Source organism: Phyllobates terribilis, unplaced genomic scaffold, assembly GCF_046119375.1.
Source record: "Phyllobates terribilis strain yellow unplaced genomic scaffold, ASM4611937v1 Scaffold_8__6_contigs__length_399053987, whole genome shotgun sequence".
Classification (NCBI taxonomy): Eukaryota; Metazoa; Chordata; class Amphibia; order Anura; family Dendrobatidae; genus Phyllobates; species Phyllobates terribilis.
Window position 1 is genome coordinate 393378885 of NW_027362768.1, and position 18606 is coordinate 393397490.

Sequence of the window (18606 nt, forward strand, 5' to 3'; positions counted from 1 at the left end):
TATCCAGCGCTGCTACCTCTCTGCTGAGGAGGCTCTGGGACTCGCACACCTCTGTCCTTTTAAGGCAAAGGTGTATTGCGTGGTCAGCAGCATTAACCCCTTCTGAATGGGGTCTGGCCTCATCAGGGCAGTTAACCCTTGCTGGTGGTGCATGCTTCTGGGATCAGAGGGTGCATCACCCTAGTCTGTTAGGTTAACTTTTGCTCTGCAGGCAGCTGGGGTGGCTCTTCTCCCTCTAAGGAGGAGCTTTAACCCTTCAGTGCTTGGTGATTTTTTGTGTAGGAACAGGCTGTGGTAGCGGAATCACATCCTCGGTTACTGTACCCATTGTAAGGGGTTATTACCGCCTTATCCGCGACGCTCACAACTGTGTGGGGGCATGTCGGATCAGGGGGCGCGGACCTCTCTCCCGGTCCGCTTCAGGATCGGTCACGCGTATCCGATACGCCCAGGTCTTCGACGGCGTCAGGTTCGACACTGGTCGGGGGTCTCAGTGATGTTAAAGTGGAGGCGCTCACACGCTCCATTGACAGTCTGTCTGACCACCTGGGTCATTGGGTATCAGCTAAGTCCCAACCGACTTCGCGATGCAAGAAGCTCCACAGGCCTGTGGTGGCGCTGTCTCCTCCGCGCAGTGCGTCGGAGGCTTCGGAATCACCGACAGACTCTCCTGGTGAGATCTCTGATTCTGATGAAGAGGATCGGCAGGGTCGCGCTGCTTCGCTTTCGGGCCGCGTGGACGCTTTTATTGGGGCTATGCGGGAAGCGTTACAGCTGTCTGAAGAGGTGACGAGGCGCCCTGACAAGTCGGCCCGGCTGTATCAGGAGTCGCGTCGGGCTCGTTCGATGCTCCCGGGGCACGATGAATTTAACGAGGCGGTGGAGAAGGAACGCCTGTGTCCGGATAAATGCTTCCAGGGGATGCGGTTTTTTGATGCCCTGTATCCCTGCTCCTCGGAGACGATCACTAATTGGGTCCCCTCTCCTGAAGTGGACGTGCCATTGTCTCAGCTGAGCAAATCCTCTTTACTTCCTGTTAAAGGGAAGGCGAGTCTACAGGAACCGCTGGACAGAAGGACGGAGTTAGCGGCGAAGTCCATCTACGAGGCCGCGGGTCATGGATTCCGAGCGGCCTTGGGGGCCATGTGGGCTGGTGAGGCTTCTCTGCGGTGGTTGGATCAGCTGCGGACGGCGTGGCAAGATGGGACACCGCTGTCTGAGGTGGAAAGGCTCTTCCAGCTGTTGGAAGAGGCGGCCTGATATGGCAGGGACCCAGTGCTGGATACTACTTCGGTTCTGTCCAGGGCTCAATCCTCGGCCGTCACAGTCAGGAGAGCACTGTGGCTTAAACAGTAGACTGGAGACGGAGTATCCAAACAAGGTTTGCGGAGTCTGGCGTACAAGGGCGGTCAGCTTTTTGGTTCGGACCTCACGGAGCTGATTGCCAAGGCCAAAGATACGGCTTTGCCGCAGCGGAAAGCAGCGGCTTCTACGTCTGGCAAGTCAAGTGCCGGTAGTGGTCGTCGGTCCTTTCGGCCCAGGGGACGGTTCGGTCAGCCCTCTTTGAGATCGGGTCGTCCCTCGTCTTCTGGAAAGAAGACCACCCAGAAATCCCGTGCACCCTGGAAACAACATTTCCGTCAGGACAAACGGGAGGTTGACAAAAAGCCCTCTAAGGCGGACTGACGCCAGGAACCCGAGTGCTCTCGGGTGGCAGGTCGTCTGCTACAATTCGGGTCAATTTGGGCGTCCCACGTATCAGACGCCTGGGTGACGCGGGTTATGTCGGCAGGCTATTTCATAGACTTTCATTCTCAACCCCCGGACAGGTTTCAGTCACGCATCCCGTCCGAGCCCAAGCTGGCTGCCGCACTGTTGCGGGAGGTCGACTCTCTTCTGCAGCAGGATGTGGTGGTTCCGGTTCCGCCGGAGGACCGGGGAAGGGGGTTTTACTCCAACCTTTTTGTGGTCCCCAAAAAGGAGGACAAGTTTCGCCCCATTCTGGACCTCAAAGAATTGAATTTTCATGTCCGGACCCGGAAATTCCGTATGGAGTCTCTTCGCTCTGTCGTGGCGGCCCTGTCGCAGTACGATTTCTTGGTGTCGATCGACATCCGCGACGCCTATTTGCATGTCCCTATCGGCAGGGCTCACCAGCGTTTCCTGTGTTTCGCCATAGGTCAGGCCCATTACCAGTTTGTGGCCCTACCATTCGGGTTGGCCTCGGCGCCCAGGGTTTTTACAAAGATTCTGGTGCCGCTCATGGCGCTCCTTCGAAGGCAAGGAGTTACGATTCTCCCCTACCTGGACGACCTGTTAATTGTGTCATCCACAGCGGAGGAGGCGGTGACGGCTCGCGATCTCTCCCTTCAGCACCTGGAGGACTTCGGGTGGCTGGTCAATTGGAAGAAGTCGTCATTGGAGCCGTCGCAGTCAATCCTGTTCTTGGGGATGCATGTCGACACTGTACGGGCAGTGGTGTCCCTGCCTCCGGACAAACAAGCGAACCTTCGTCACCATGTCCAGGCTATGAGGTCGGCGATGACGATGTCTCTTCGGAAGTGTATGCGCCTTCTGGGTCTGATGGTGGCCGCAATGGAAGCGGTACCGTTTGCACAATTTCATTCCCGGGGTCTCAAAGATCTTATTCTGACTCGTTGGGATCGATCGCCGGCTTCGCTGGATCGTTGTCGGTATCTCCCACAGGGTGCGAGAGTCTCTCGGATGGTGGTTACGTCCAGAGGCTTTATCCCTGGGGAAATCCTTCCTCCTCCCACGGTGGTCGGTCATTACCACCAATGCCAGCCTGACTGTCTGGGTGGGGGTTTGGAACGATCTCTGGGTTCAGGGGGTCTGGTCGTCAGAGGAGTCGTCTCTGCCGATCAACATCTTGGAGTTGAGAGCAATATTTCTCTGCCTCCGACATTGGACGGTCCCTTTGAGCGGTCTGCCGGTCCCGATTCAGACGGACAATGTGACAGCTGTCGCATATATCAAGCATCAGGGCGGGACGAGGAGTTCCAGACTCATGATGGAGGTCTCTCGGATCCTGGTATGGGCCGAGTCTAGGGTTCCAGCCATCTCCGCGATTCACATCCCAGGAGTGCTGAATATCACGGCGGACTTCCTCAGTCGCGAGCAGGTGGATCCCGGAGAATGGAGTCTTCATCCGAAAGTTTTTGCACTACTGTGCTCCCGTTGGGGGACTCCCCAAGTGGACTTGATGGCATTCAGGCTGAACGCCAGGATTCTGACGTTCATGTCCAGGTACAGGGACCCGGAGGCTGTGGCGGTAGATGCTCTAGTGGCCCCGTGGGACCAGTTCGAGCTGATCTACGTGTTTCCGCCGGTATCCTTACTTCCTCTGGTGATCCGGCGGATCAAACTCGAACGAATTTCGGCGGTTTTGGTGGCGCCGGATTGGCCGCGGAGGGCGTGGTATTCAACACTGGTGTCGCTTCTGGCGGCGCCTCCGTTTCCACTGCCTCTTCGCCCGGACCTGTTAACCCAAGGGCCCATTCGCCAACCGGACATGAAGTCACTTCGTTTGACGGCGTAGCACTTGAGACCGAGATCTTGACCCGTCGTGGGTTTTCGGCCGAGGTCATTGCCACCTTGCGGGCGGCCAGAGGTCCAGCTACGACTAGGATTTATCACAGAACTTGGGAGGCCTTCTATTCATGGTGTTCTGAATCGTCAAGAAACCCGAGGGTTTTTTCCATTCCCAACTTATTGGCTTTTCTGCAATGTGGTTTGGCCAAGGGTCTGGCGGTTGGTACCTTGCATGGTCAGGTATCTGCACTATCCGTGCTTTTTCTGAAGGCTATTGCCTTGCACAGGGATGTGCGTTCGTTTTTTCACGGGGTTGCACGTCAGTTTCCGCCTCGAAGGGCGTTTGTGGCTCCTTGGCGGCTCAATCTAGTCTTGGAGGCTCCTCAGCATGGGCCGTTTGTGCCTATTGATTCAGCTACGCTTTACTTGCTTTCTTGGAAGGTGGCCTTCCTGGTGGCGGTCACCTCTTTGAGAAGGGTTTCTGAGTTGGCGGCACTGTCTTGCTCGCGCCTTTTCTGGAGTTCCACTCGGATCGCGTAGTGCTTCGTACCCGTTGCAATTTTCTGCCTAAAGTGGTGTCGCGTTTCCACGTCAATCAGGACATCGTGTTGCCCTCCCTCTGTCTCAAACCGAAGAGTCCAAAGGAGCGGGCCTTGCACTCGTTGGATTTGGTGCGGGCATTGAAGTTCTATCTTACAGTCACGCAAGGGTTTCGGAAGTCGGACTCTCTTTTTGTGATTCCTGCTGGTCGTCGGCGTGGTCAGCGGGCTTCCAAGGACACTATAGCTCGGTGGATACGTTCGGCTATCCTGGAGGCGTACCGGCTCAAGGGCGAGCCTTGTCCGGTTAAGGTTCGAGCTCATTCCACGAGAGCTGTTGGTTCGTCGTGGGCATTTCGTCAGGGGGCCTCGGCAGCGCAACTCTGCCAGGCGGCTACCTGGCGCTCCGTTCACACTTTTACTAAATTTTATAAAGTGGACGTGAGTGCTTCCGCCGATGCAGCCTTGGGATGCAGGGTCCTGCAGGCGGCGGTGGTTTAGGTTATCTCTTTATCTCGTTTTGGCGCTTGTTGCGCGCTTGACTAAGTTGTTGGGGTGTTGGCGATTCTGCCACACTTTCCCACCCTTGAGTTCTGGGCTGCTTTGGGACGTCCCACTAGTAATGGATCTGTGTCTCCCTTCCTTCCCTTCTGCTGCTGAAAGACGGATTTTGGTAAGACCTTACCTGTAAAATCCTTTTCAGCGAAGGAAGGAAGGGAGACACAGCTCCCTCCCATGGCAGATGTGTATTATTGTTTTCCAGATGCGGCGCGACTCCTCTCTGATGGCGGTCATCTGGGCGGGGGTCGGCGCGCTAGGGCTCTGTTCCAGCATTGCCAGCTCATCGCAGTTGTCAGGTCCAGTGAGTAGTGCCTGGGACTGTGTGTTCTTTCTGTTATATGCATAACCTGTTCTCTTGCATTTCTGATTTTTCGGAAGGGGTTCTGTTGTTCCGGTGGTGTTGTCTGCTCTTCCTTAGCTTGTGTACGGACTGAAGGACATGGGAGCAGGAGGAGCCTAAGCTGGAGGGGCCGGTCGTCACTTTTTATAAATCTGAGGTGAACTATCCACTAGTAATGGATCTGTGTCTCCCTTCCTTCCTTCGCTGAAAAGGATTTTACAGGTAAGGTCTTACCAATATCCGTCTATCCCGGTACGGTCACTGCCAGCCCCGCAATAACAAAAGGAACTAGCTGCCACCTCCAATTGGACACCTGTTACAGGTAGCGTACGGCTTCAGGAGTGCGGTTTATAGAGCAAGAAGAACAGAGCTGTTACATTTTATATATTTAATCCAAAAAGTAGGCCATGTTTATAAAAAATATTTACAAAGATGATACAAAATGGGCAAAACGATATACACAATTACATATAATGAAAAGGATGAACAGAAGAAATGTACTAAACCTGATGTCACGGAAATGGCGCAGATATTAGTGGATTAAGAAAATGGTACAGCACCACAGTAAACGGTGTTTTCTAGGACTGACACTGATTATAATTCAAAATCTGTATTTATCAGATACGTCACGCCCACATATCTCTCCTCGGTGACCTCAGCTTGGGGCTGGTCAATAGGATGCAGTTAGGTTCCAAAAAATTGAGAGATTCCCTATTTTCAGGATATCTGCCCCCCTGGAGGTCCTAGGTGGTAGATATTAATGTCATATTTCCCATCATGACTTTATCTTTCCATAGTTGGGAAACATACCCTATGTAACATTATCCATCTGTGTGATACGAATTCGGAGCTGATGCGCAGACCGCCCAGTGATGTTAGTAAATGCCTTGCGTTTGCCACTTCATCACAACTCTGAAAATATGTCTACCATAACTGTAGGACCTACGCCGTTCACAAAAAAGCCCAATATAACTGGAATCCTGCTCCAGAAAGTCTGATATTCTTGGTCAAATGTGACTTTGAAGAGAGGAAGTTTATTTCCACCGGTGGGAAAAGTCACCCCCCGCCTCTTGTATACACTGAGTCCAGACTTCTTGTCTGCTCTTCAGCAAATACGTGAAGTGCGTTACCTGGTCACAGCAGGTCAGAGCTGAAGGATTGGAGTGAAGTGCAAGCTCTTTTTTCTTTCAATCCATAAGTAATCCATGCTCCAACCCCAATAAGAGGGTGACGCGTCCCTTGTTAAGAGATGGATTTTACCATTACATCTATGACACGAGACTGCTGCTAAAATCCCACAGGTACGGGGCCGAGGTACTGCTGCTAAAATCTTACAGGTACTGGCAGGGGAGCTGCTGCTAAAATCCCAGATGACCTGCCTTATTGCTCATTAGGAAATGGTGTCATTTAGATTTTTGCTGTTGTCCGGCTGCCTCTCGGCCCGGACACGCGGTCGCTCGCTGTGGATCGGATGTACCCTGTAACGGATTACCTGAGGTCCTTTTTGTCAGGAAAACACCCACTTTTGGGTCAGACCTTGCAGCTCTCTGGCGCCCCCTTATCCTGCTGGTCAAACACGGTATTGACCGAGGATAAGCACGGGTGCAGCTGCTCTAGTTTGTCGACTATTGCGGCACCTGATGTGACAGGACGTATATATACCACCAGTTCCTTCCAGGAACTTATATATACCTCCGTCCAGCCACCCTCAAACCACAATATCACATAAATACTGGTATACTGCCACCACCGATCGCTTAACAGGTGGATCGGGTACCTGGTAGGTAACGTGAATTAGCGGGTGAGGAACGTGTTTGCTCGACATAGGACAAGAAGAAAGAAGCTGGTAAATAATTAATGATTTACTCCCAAAAGGGGGGCAGTGTTTACAAAAGATATACAAGATATTATAAAAGAGACAATTTACATATATGCATAAACAGTTATTTAAAATAAAAGGGATAAGTAATAGCAAAACCTGCGCCACGAGGTGATGGTCTCAGATTCTGTGGGGGGGACGGCTCCCCGGAAATTAGACGTGATTCTTCCGCGCAGCGAGGTGTGCATGCGTCTGGCGTCCCTGAGAAGAATGACCTGAAAATGGCCGATTTGCTTTTTTGAAAAGCAGCCAAAACTCTGGGAGACACCCATTATTTACCTCACAAGGGGGGCTCGGCTTTGTGAGACCACCCAGCTGCATAGAACATAAAAACCTTCATGTTTCATATCTTGGTGTGGGGGGGTCCCACATCCAAGATAGAGACATCATGTTGGTCGTCACTAATTTTCATGCAGATGGATATTAAACAGGACCTCTCTATGATGCTCAGAAGCTAAGAAACCAATTCCTCGATTTCTGGGGGTATCCCAGTTATGAAAAATATATCATTGTAACCAGGAAAATGTGAACATTCCAAAAATCTGGTCCATGGGTTAGTGACCGTCATGTGCGTTTTTAAATTCTACATTAACTGTACAAGCTTTTAAACAATGGGAATTTTGGAGGGAATAATCTAGTTTGAGCTAGAAGCTGCGCTACACTGAGGGTTTACGACGCTAATAAAAATTCTTAGGGTGGGGGCCAGCACTGCACTTCTATGTCTTCTTACAAACGGATAGGGGGTGGGGGGTTTTCTTTTTTAAAACATCTCTCATTTTTAAAATTCGGGAAAAAATACCTTTTGCTTGACACTTTTCAACAGGGAATATTGGATCATCTGGACAATCTGAACTCTCATCAGACCCGCAAACTCTTTCAGATCTTGTGTGTGCTGGGATCCAGCCCTGAAGGAGCCCACATCCAGGTACCGGCGCCAGGACCGCAGTGACCTTGTGTGGGAGGGTCCCATACATTAACCCTGGGGGGGTCCATATATTAACCTTGTGCGGGCGGTATACGGCTAGTCCATACATTAGCTCTGTGTGGGCGGTATACGGCGTGTCCATACATTAACCCTGTGCGGGCGGTATACGGCGGGTCCATACATTAACCCTGTGCGGGCGGTATACAGCAGGTCCCCATACATTAACCCTGTGTGGGCGGTATACGGCAGGTCCATAGATTAACCCTGTGCGGGCGGTATACGGCGGGTCCATACATTAACCCTGTGCGGGCCGTATAGGGTGGGTCCATACATTAACCCTGTGTGGACCGTATAGGGTGGGTCCATACATTAACCTTGTGTGGGCGGTATACAGCCGGTCCATACATTAACCCTGTGCGGGCGGTATACGGCGGGTCCATACATTAACCCTGTGCGGGCGGTATACGGCGGGTCCATACATTAACCCTGCGCGGGTGGTATACGGCGGGTCCATACATTAACCCTGTGCGGGCAGCCTACGGCGGGTCCATACATTAACCCTGTGCAGACAGTCCATACATTAACCCTGTATGGGCGGTATACGGTGGGTCCGTACATTAACTGTGCGGGCGGCATACGGTGGGTCCATACATTAACCCTATGCGGACAGTCCATACATTAACCCTGTGTGGGCGGTATACGGCAGGTCCATACATTAACCCTGTGCGGGCCGTATAGGGCGGGTCCATACATTAACCCTGTGCGGGCCGTATAGGGCAGGTCCATACATTAATCCTGTGCGGGCCGTATAGGGCGGGTTCATACATTAACCCTGTGCGGGCCGTATAGGGCGGGTCCATACATTAACCCTGTGCGGGCCGTATAGGGCGGGTCCATACATTAACCCTGTGCGGGCCGTATAGGGTGGGTCCATACATTAACCCTGTGTGGACCGTATAGGGTGGGTCCATACATTAACCTTGTGTGGGCGGTATACAGCCGGTCCATACATTAACCCTGTGCGGGCGGTATAGGGCGGGTCCATACATTAACCCTGTGCGGGCCGTATAGGGCGGGTCCATACATTAACCCTGTGCGGGCCGTATAGGGCGGGTCCATACATTAACCCTGTGCGGGCCGTATAGGGTGGGTCCATACATTAACCCTGTGTGGACCGTATAGGGTGGGTCCATACATTAACCCTGTGCGGGCCGTATAGGGCGGGTCCATACATTAACCCTGTGCGGGCGGTATACGGCAGGTCCATACATTAACCCTGTGCGGGCCGTATAGGGCGGGTCCATACATTAACCCTGCGTGAGTCGGAGATGTGCACATGCCGTGTATAGAGGATGGTGTTTGGGGCCTGAGGTGGCGCCGCCGGCTCATGGGTTCCTCTCCGGTCGTTCTCTCGCAGGACGAGCTGCACATGGTGATCAGGAAGCAGCTCTCCAGCACGGCTCTGAAGTACAAGCGCATTGGGGTGATCGGGGCGGTGAGGATGGTGGGCAGCATGGCCGCACAGGACAGGTCAGTTGCTGCTGTGGATCAGGTGCAGCGGTTCCCGAGCATCTTAGTATTTTTTATACTTTTTTATATCTTTAGGCAGAAGTCGTCCAGCAGTTCAGACACTATGAGTCCCAGCGTGTACCGCCAGGTGAGTCCCAGCGTGTGTCGCCGTGTGAGTCCCAGTGCCTGCCACCAGGGGGCAGTGAGCCCCAGTGCGTGTAGTTTCTCTATCCTGTGTTTGTACACAGGTGACATCTCTGCTGGCGCTGGCCCGTTCTTGCTGTGAGCAGTCGCCGCTGTCTGCCGCTTTCCTATACGATGAGCTCGCTGATCTAGTCCAGAAGAGGAGTTTGGCGTCTCAGGTCATGGTAAGACTTGTGCTCCGTCCTGTCTGGAAATGCTCTGCACCCGCTGTGAGCTGATGGAGAAGAGGCTGCTCTGCCAGTATCCTCCCCCGGTGGTACAGTGGTGACACCCCCCCCCCCCCCTCCATCCCCGGTGTCTGCTGTGCGGTGGCGCCCCTCCCAGTGTCTGCTGTGCGGTGGCGCCCCTCCCGGTGCCTGCTGTGCGGTGGCGCCCCTCCCGGTGCCTGCTGTGCGGTGGCGCCCCTCCCGGTGCCTGCTGTGCGGTGGCGCCCTTCCATCCCCGGTGTCTGCTGTGCGGTGGCGCCCCTCCATCCCCGGTGTCTGCTGTGCGGTGGCGCCCCTCCATCCCCGGTGCCTGCTGTGCGGTGGCGCCCCTCCCTGTGCCTGCTGTGCGGTGGCGCCCCTCCATCCCCGGTGTCTGCTGTGCGGTGGCGCCCCTCCCAGTGCCTGCTGTGCGATGGCGCCCCTCCCTGTGCCTGCTGTGCGGTGGCGCCCCTCCATCCCCGGTGTCTGCTGTGCGGTGGCGCCCCTCCCAGTGTCTGCTGTGCGGTGGCGCCCCTCCCAGTGTCTGCTGTGCGGTGGCGCCCCTCCATCCCCGGTGCCTGCTGTGCGGTGGCGCCCCTCCCGGTGCCTGCTGTGCGGTGGCGCCCCTCCCGGTGCCTGCTGGGCGGTGGCGCCCCTCCCGGTGCCTGCTGGGCGGTGGCGCCCCTCCCGGTGCCTGCTGGGCGGTGGCGCCCCTCCATCCCCGGTGCCTGCTGTGCGGTGGCGCCCCTCCCGGTGCCTGCTGTGCGGTGGCGCCCCTCCCGGTGCCTGCTGGGCGGTGGCGCCCCTCCCGGTGCCTGCTGGGCGGTGGCGCCCCTCCCGGTGCCTGCTGGGCGGTGGCGCCCCTCCCGGTGCCTGCTGGGCGGTGGCGCCCCCGGTGCAGGCAGTTAGATGGCGGTGTCTGTGCTCTGTTAATATATACACTGTTCCAGTGGCGGCAGAGCGGTGGATATACGGGGCTCTCAACGGCCACTGAACTCTGCTGCTAGACCAGACATTGTGGCTGGCAGCTTGTTTTAACACAAGCAGTTTCTTGTGATTGATCTAGTAAACATCCGCTGACGGACTCCGCTGACTATAATGGGGTCTCCTGGGTGTTAGAGAGCAAGGATAGTATTAGACGTGCCATTAACAATAGTAAATGACAGAGGGGCATCTGACTGGAATGGGCGACCCCTGCGCGTCCTCTGGGGCGGCGGCGACGGCGACCCCTGCGCGTCCTCTGGGGCGGCGGCGACGGCGACCCCTGCGCGTCCTCTGGGGCGGCGGCGGCGACCCCTGCGCGTCCTCTGGGGCGGCGGCGGCGACCCCTGCGCGTCCTCTGGGGCGGCGGCGGCGACCCCTGCGCGTCCTCTGGGGCGGCGGCGGCGACCCCTGCGCGTCCTCTGGGGCGGCGGCGGCGACCCCTGCGCGTCCTCTGGGGCGGCGGCGGCGGCGACCCCTGCGCGTCCTCTGGGGCGGCGGCGGCGGCGACCCCTGCGCGTCCTCTGGGGCGGCGGCGGCGACCCCTGCGCGTCCTCTGGGGCGGCGGCGACCCCTGCGCGTCCTCTGGGGCGGCGGCGGCGACCCCTGCGCGTCCTCTGGGGCGGCGGCGGCGGCGACCCCTGCGCGTCCTCTGGGGCGGCGGCGACCCCTGCGCGTCCTCTGGGGCGGCGGCGACGACCCCTGCGCGTCTTCTGGGGCGGCGGCGACCCCTGCGCGTCTTCTGGGGCGGCGGCGACCCCTGCGCGTCTTCTGGGGCGGCGGCGACCCCTGCGCGTCTTCTGGGGCGGCGGCGACCCCTGCGCGTCTTCTGGGGCGGCGGCGACCCCTGCGCGTCTTCTGGGGCGGCGGCCATCCCTGCGCGTCCTCTGGGGCGGCAGAGTCAACCCGTGCGCGCGTCCTCTGGGGCGGCGGCGGCCCGTGCGAGCGTCCTCTCGAGCGCTGATATTCTGCCCGCTCTTATCCACTGCAGGAACACGTGAGGAAGACGGTGGTGGAGGATTTCCAGGACGATTATGTGGTGGATCTGGAGCCGGCAGTAGAAGGGTGAGTCCATCGTGTCCCAACTTTACTCCTCCTCTGCCCAGACATCGTCACCACCGATGATCCCACAAGAGGCTTGTATGAGCAGTCATGGACTGAGCGACATTGCCGAGTCTGTGTTCCCCTGGTCCATGGTCCGCTGACGTGTTACTGCATAGACTCCTGTGGGGGGCACTCTCTCTTGTGCTCCGTGCGGCCTGTGGGACTTCTCTATATGATACTCCAGGGCGGCCGGTGGCGGGCGCTCTCTCTGGTGCTCCAGGGCGGCCTGTGGGGGACGCTCTCTCTGGTGCTCCAGGGCGGCCTGTCGGAAGCGCTCTCTCTGGTGCTCCAGGGCGGCCTGTGGGGGGAGCTTTCTCTGGTGCTCCGGAGCAGCCTGTGGGAAGCCCTCTATCTGGTGCTTCGGGGCGGCCTATGGGAAGCGCTCTATCTGGTGCTCCAGGGCGGCTTGTGGGGGGCGCTGTATCTGGTGCTCCGGGGCGGCTTGTGGGGTGCGCTCTCTCTGGTGCTCCAGGGCGGCCTGTGGAGGGCGCTTTCTCTGGTGCTCCGGAGCAGTTTGTGGGAAGCCCTTTATCTGGTGTTCCGGAGCAGTTTGTGGGAAGCCCTTTATCTGGTGCTCCGGAGCAGTTTGTGGGAAGCCCTCTATCTGGTGCTCCGGGGCGGCCTATAGGAAGCGCTCTCTCTGGTGCTCCGGGGCGGCCTGTGGGGGCTGCTGTATCTGGTGCTCCAGGGCGGCCTGTGGAGGGCGCTTTCTCTGGTGCTCCGGAGCAGTTTGTGGGAAGCCCTCTATCTGGTGCTCCAGGGCGGCCTATGGGAAGCGCTCTCTCTGGTGCTCCAGGGCGGCTGTGGGGGGCGCTCTCTCTGGTGCTCCGGGGCGGCCTGTGGGGTGCGCTCTCTCTGGTGCTCCAGGGCGGCCTGTGGGGGGCGCTTTCTCTGGTGCTCCGGAGCAGTTTGTGGGAAGCCCTTTATCTGGTTCTCCGGAGCAGTTTGTGGGAAGCCCTCTATCTGGTGCTCCGGGGCGGCCTATAGGAAGCGCTCTCTCTGGTGCTCCGGGGCGGCCTGTGGGGGGTGCTGTATCTGGTGCTCCGGGGCGGCCTGTGGGGGTGCTGTATCTGGTGCTCCAGGGCGGCCTGTGGAGGGCGCTTTCTCTGGTGCTCCGGAGCAGTTTGTGGGAAGCCCTCTATCTGGTGCTCCAGGGCAGCCTATGGGAAGCCCTCTATCTTGTGCTCCAGGGCGGCCTATGGGAAGCCCTCTATCTGGTGCTCCAGGGCTTCCTATAGGAAGCGCTCTCTCTGGTGCTCCAGGGCGGCTGTGGGGGGCGCTGTATCTGGTGCTCCAGGGCGGCCTGTGGAGGGCCCTTTCTCTGGTGCTCCGGAGCAGCCTGTGGGGGGTGCTGTATCTGGTGCTCCGGGGCGGCCTGTGGGGGGTGCTGTATCTGGTGCTCCAGGGCGGCCTGTGGAGGGCGCTTTCTCTGGTGCTCCGGAGCAGTTTGTGGGAAGCCCTCTATCTGGTGCTCCAGGGCGGCCTGTGGGAGGCGCTCTCTCTGGTGCTCCGGGGCAGCCTGTGGGGAGCCTCTATCTGGTGCTCCAGGGCGGCCTGTGGAGGGCCCTTTCTCTGGTGCTCCGGAGCAGCCTGTGGGGGGTGCTGTATCTGGTGCTCCGGGGCGGCCTGTTGGGGGTGCTGTATCTGGTGCTCCAGGGCGGCCTGTGGAGGGCGCTTTCTCTGGTGCTCCGGAGCAGTTTGTGGGAAGCCCTCTCTCTGGTGCTCCAGGGCGGCCTGTGGGAGGCGCTCTCTCTGGTGCTCTGTGGGGAGCCTCTATCTGGTGCTGTGGGGAGCCTCTATCTGGTGCTCCAGGGCGGCCTATGGGAAGCCCTCTATCTGGTGCTCCAGGGTGGCCTATGGGAAGCTCTCTATCTGGTGCTCCAGGGCGGCTGTGGGGGGCGCTGTATCTGGTGCTCCAGGGCGGCCTGTGGAGGGCCCTTTCTCTGGTGCTCCGGAGCAGCCTGTGGGGGGTGCTGTATCTGGTGCTCCGGGGCGGCCTGTGGGAAGCCCTCTCTCTGGTGCTCCGGAGCGGCCTGTGGGGGGAGCTTTCTCTGGTGCTCCGGGATGGCCTGTGGGGGGCCCTCCCTCTGATGCTCGAGGGCGGCCTGTGGGGGCGCTCTATCTGGTGCTCCGGGCCAGCCTGTGGGGGTGGGCGCTCCCTCTGGTGCTCCGGGGCAGCCTGTGGGGGGGGGGGCTCTCCCTCTGGTGCTCCGGAGCAGCCTGTGGGGGGTGCTGTATCTGGTGCTCCAGGGCGGCCTGTGGAGGGCGCTTTCTCTGGTGCTCCGGAGCAGTTTGTGGGAAGCTCTCTCTCTTGTGCTCTAGGGCGGCCTATGGGAAGCCCTCTATCTGGTGCTCCAGGGCGGCCTATAGGAAACGCTCTCTCTGGTGCTCCAGGGCGGCCTATAGGAAGCGCTCTCTCTGGTGCTCCAGGGCGGCCTGTGGGGGGCGCTCTATCTGGTGCTCCAGGGCGGCCTGTGGGGGGCGTTCTATCTGGTGCTCCGGGGCGGCCTGTGGGGGGCGCTGTATCTGGTGCTCCAGGGCGGCCTGTGGAGGGCCCTTTCTCTGGTGCTCCGGAGCAGCCTGTGGGGGGTGCTGTATCTGGTGCTCCGGGGCGGCCTGTGGGGGGCGCTGTATCTGGTGCTCCAGGGCGGCCTGTGGAGGGCCCTTTCTCTGGTGCTCCGGAGCAGCCTGTGGGGGGTGCTGTATCTGGTGCTCCAGGGCGGCCTGTGGAGGGCCCTTTCTCTGGTGCTCCGGGGCGGCCTGTGGGGGGTGCTGTATCTGGTGCTCCGGGGCGGCCTGTGGGGGGTGCTGTATCTGGTGCTCCAGGGCGGCCTGTGGAGGGCGCTTTCTCTGGTGCTCCGGAGCAGTTTGTGGGAAGCCCTCTCTCTGGTGCTCCAGGGCGGCCTGTGGGAGGCGCTCTCTCTGGTGCTCCGGGGCGGCCTATGGGAAGCGCTCTCTCTGGTGCTCCGGTGCAGCCTGTGGGAAGCGCTCTCTCTGGTGCTCCGGGGCATCCTGTGGGGGGGGGCTCTCCTTCTGGTGCTCCGGGGCGGCCTGTGGGGGGAGGGCTCTCCTTCTGGTGCTCCGGGGCGGCCTGTGGGGGGCCTCTCTCTGGTGCTCCGGGGCGGCCTGTGGGGGGCCTCTCTCTGGTGCTCTGGGGCAGCCTGTGAGGGCGCTTTCTCTGATGCTCTGGGGCGGCCTGTGGGGGCCCTCCCTCTGGTGCTCCATGCGGCCTGTGGTGGGGGGGCGCTCTATCTGGTGCTCTGCTTACTTATTCATCTGTATGCTCTTATGAGCGCTCACTGATCTATCACTGACCTGTCTCCTCTTTTACATAATGCATCTGGTAGTTCACTGCTAGGTAATGGGAGGCAGGTCAGTGACCGATCAGTGAGCTGCCATAAGAGCATACAGATGAATATGGAAGCAGAGCACCAGATAGAACGCCCCCCACAGGCCGCCCCGGAGCACCAGAGGGAGCGTCCCCCATAGGCCGCCCCGGAGCACCAGAGGGAGCGCCCCCCATAGGCCGCCCCGGAGCACCAGAGGGAGCGCCCCCCATAGGCCGCCCCGGAGCACCAGAGGGAGCGCCCCCCATAGGCCGCCCCGGAGCACCAGATAGAGCGCCCCCCCACAGGCCGTCCCGGAGCAGCAGATAGAGGCTCCCCACAGGCCGCCCCGGAGCACCAGATAGAGCGCCCCCCACAGGCCGCCCTGGATCACGAGCTTATCATTATCTCCCAACTGAAAGTAAAGATTACACAAGAACCACAGGAGGGATTTCATCACCAGGTATCATATTAATCAGTGCAGTGTCACCCACCTGACAGTGTATGTGGTTACTGAGCACAATCCTGCTGACAGCGGCGCTTTAACCACTTTTTATTAAATTTGATGACGAACTTTTTCTTTTTAAAAATAAATATCAGAATCACTGAAGCAATGACCAAATCCACCGGGAACAAGCTGCGCGATTATCCCACCCGCCGAGGCTTACAGGGGCTCGGCTCCCCAAAAACACCACAGCCACCTGTCAAGTAAATTCTACAACCCAAGGTTAAAATTGTCCAACCGGATGTCTGACAAATGCCCTCCATCACTGCGACAGAAACCCGGTGTAAAGCTGTCACGATGCGCGTGTCTAGATGAGACTGGAGCTGTCCTCTAGCCCCAGCCTCGCTGCCTCCGGAGCCATCCTGAAACAATGGGCTGCTGTTTTCAAGTCGCCCATATTTAATTTCACTAAGCATTTATTTAAAAACGCATAAAATTCACATTTACATAAAGGTGACGCGTCCCTGTTTATCAGGAAAGAGCCTTTCCTTGTTGTTCATATAGACAGACGCTACTCAGACAACACAGGGTGCGGGTAAAACAGCGCGGCAATACTTCATTGATCCACCAAACAGACAATAACCTATAGGACAGCAAGTACCCAAGATGGTGGAACATTACACAGCCCTCCCCGCCTGGGATAGAACAGCTGCGACTTTGGAGACTTCCAGGGCCAACTACCTCAACCAGTGGCCTCAACCAGGTGGGCCCTCACAGAGAAGAGGTAGCGGGAAGCTTGGGAAGCTAGCAGTCCATCAAGGTACAAGGCCAGGAGACCTGAGGGTCCCACAATGGCCTCTCCGAGAGTTTCCATGGGGCCAAATGACCAGCGGGTCCCAATCTGGCTTCTCCGAATGTCTCCATGGGTTCCAGGCGACCGGAGGGTCCCACCTGGCAACCCCAAACAACATACCCATGGACCCAGGTGACCTCATTGTCCCAACCTTGTCTGCCCCAAAGTATCCATATCTCTCTGATGATCTATGCAGCAGGTCTGTGTCCTTCCAGCCAAGGCCGTACCTTTAGGCTAGAATCCTGTAGAATCTAAATCTGTGTCTCTCTGGATCGTGCCATGCTACCAAGCTGATGTCCTGAAGAATGTCTCTCTGGTTTTCTGATTCTCCTTGATTCCCTTTCCAGCAGGAAAGAAAAACCCTTTTCATATTTACATTAAGGTCATCAGTCACCTGTCAGGGGGAAAGGTGCGGCACTCAGATCTCATTGATTGAGCTAATCCCCATGCTCTTGTAAATAAACTAGCTGAATTTAGTACAATAGATAATTAGCATAGTAACAAACATTATGGTTTCCAAACTAAGAGAAGTCAATATTCAGGTTTATACACCTAATAGTATGTCCTTCTTGACCAGCCAAAGAAAAACACAAACATTCACAAGTCAACGCAAAGATAATGGTGTATTTCTCTTGGCTTAACAAATTGAAACGTTTGGCAGATTAAGATAAGCTGTATAGTCACACCATTGTTTTGTGTTCTCCACGGCGCACAGTGGCGATTCGGGCACCCTACTTCATCTACCGCTGCACCCCTGCCCATCTGGTCGGGTTTTGATTTTCTCACTAGAATTAAGTAACTCTGTCTCATTTCCACAAACATCACTCCTCAACAAACTTGGCTCAGCCGTCTTGGCAGCTACTGATTCACCTACACGCAACGCTGCAAAAAAGGCAAAAAGTTTCCGAAAAATGATCCATGCACACACAGCTTCCACCATTTCAAAGCTTGTCCAAAAGACCTGCGGGCGCTGGACGTCTGCTGCGGGCGCTGGACGTCTGCTGCGGGCGCTGGACGTCTGCTGCGGGCGCTGGACGTCTGCTGCGGGCGCTGGGCGTCTGCTGCGGGCCCTGGGCGTCTGCTGCGGGCGCTGGGCGTCTGCTGGGGGCGCTGGGCGTCTGCTGGGGACGCTGGGCGTCTGATGCGGGCGCTGGGCGTCTGCTGGGACGCTGGGCGTCTGATGCGGGTGCTGGGCGTCTGCTGGGGACGCTGGGCGCCTGCTGCGGGCGCTGGGCGCCTGCTGGGGACGCTGGGCGCCTGCTGGGGACGCTGGACGCCGGGCGTCTGATCTGGACACCAAGAAGTCCTCTTATAGGCTTTTAAAACTTGTTTAACTGGAAATAAGTTGCATAGTAGAGCGTTCCTGTGTAGCCTTAAGAAGGCTACTCCCACCAACAACTTAGAAATGGCAGAGAATGGACGGCTTGATCATGAATAAATCCTAACAAATAGCAGGACCACTTCAGCCTTGCTTTGCCTATGATCCACATTCTCGCCTCCGTGCGGCAGAATAATCCTGCCATGTTCTAGCAGATACTGACTGCGTAATTAACGGGAATGTTCCTCTATCAGACTCCATCGCTGGCGCGGACACGGGATCCCTTCTTGTTCTGTGACTGCTGCCAATCCATGAACCTCCAGCCACCGGTGCCGTTGAGATAAAGCCAAGGCCATGGTAGTCTCTGTCTTCTATATAAGATGATTTTACCCAGCTAATACATTTTAGGCAGCAGAATACCAATTGTCTAAGCAGTTTGGCTTCTCATATACAATGCATTAACTGCAAAAATCGTACCTTTATTACCCGATTGCAAAAGTATTTGCCTGTTTTTTTAGTTCTGCAGCCGCCAATAGCCATAGATCCCTGACTACAGCGTTCCTGAACTCCTTGTCTTCATTTGTCTTAGGCCATAACTCCTCTGACCATCTCCCATTAAAGGGGACCTGTCCTGACCCCGTGCCCCCAGAACCAACAGCAGATGTGTCTACCCATCTACATTCTCTAACAGTCCCTGTATTACATTGGACACACAGAGATCTTCACAAAAAGTATTTCTAAAGTCCTTTTATGATAAATGAACCCTTTGACTAGTCAATGAGGCATTAGTGTCCCCAGACTAGTCGGCCCACTTAGCATGTTATCACGCCCCTGTGAGTATGATGTCGCCGGCTCTTGTAAGCCATAGTTTCACCAGCACCATAC

At 57.3% G+C, this 18606-nt stretch overlaps 1 protein-coding gene across 1 annotated transcript in view; it reads left to right on the forward strand.

Moving 5' to 3' along the window:
• LOC141157781 (Fanconi anemia group D2 protein-like) overlaps nt 1–18606 on the forward strand; it is a 203396-nt gene that overhangs the window by 100632 nt on the left and 84158 nt on the right. Inside the window, 5 exon segments of the mRNA XM_073645311.1 lie at nt 7695–7796; nt 9214–9326; nt 9402–9453; nt 9554–9673; nt 11667–11740. Of these exon segments, the coding sequence (XP_073501412.1) occupies nt 7695–7796; nt 9214–9326; nt 9402–9453; nt 9554–9673; nt 11667–11740 (461 nt within the window).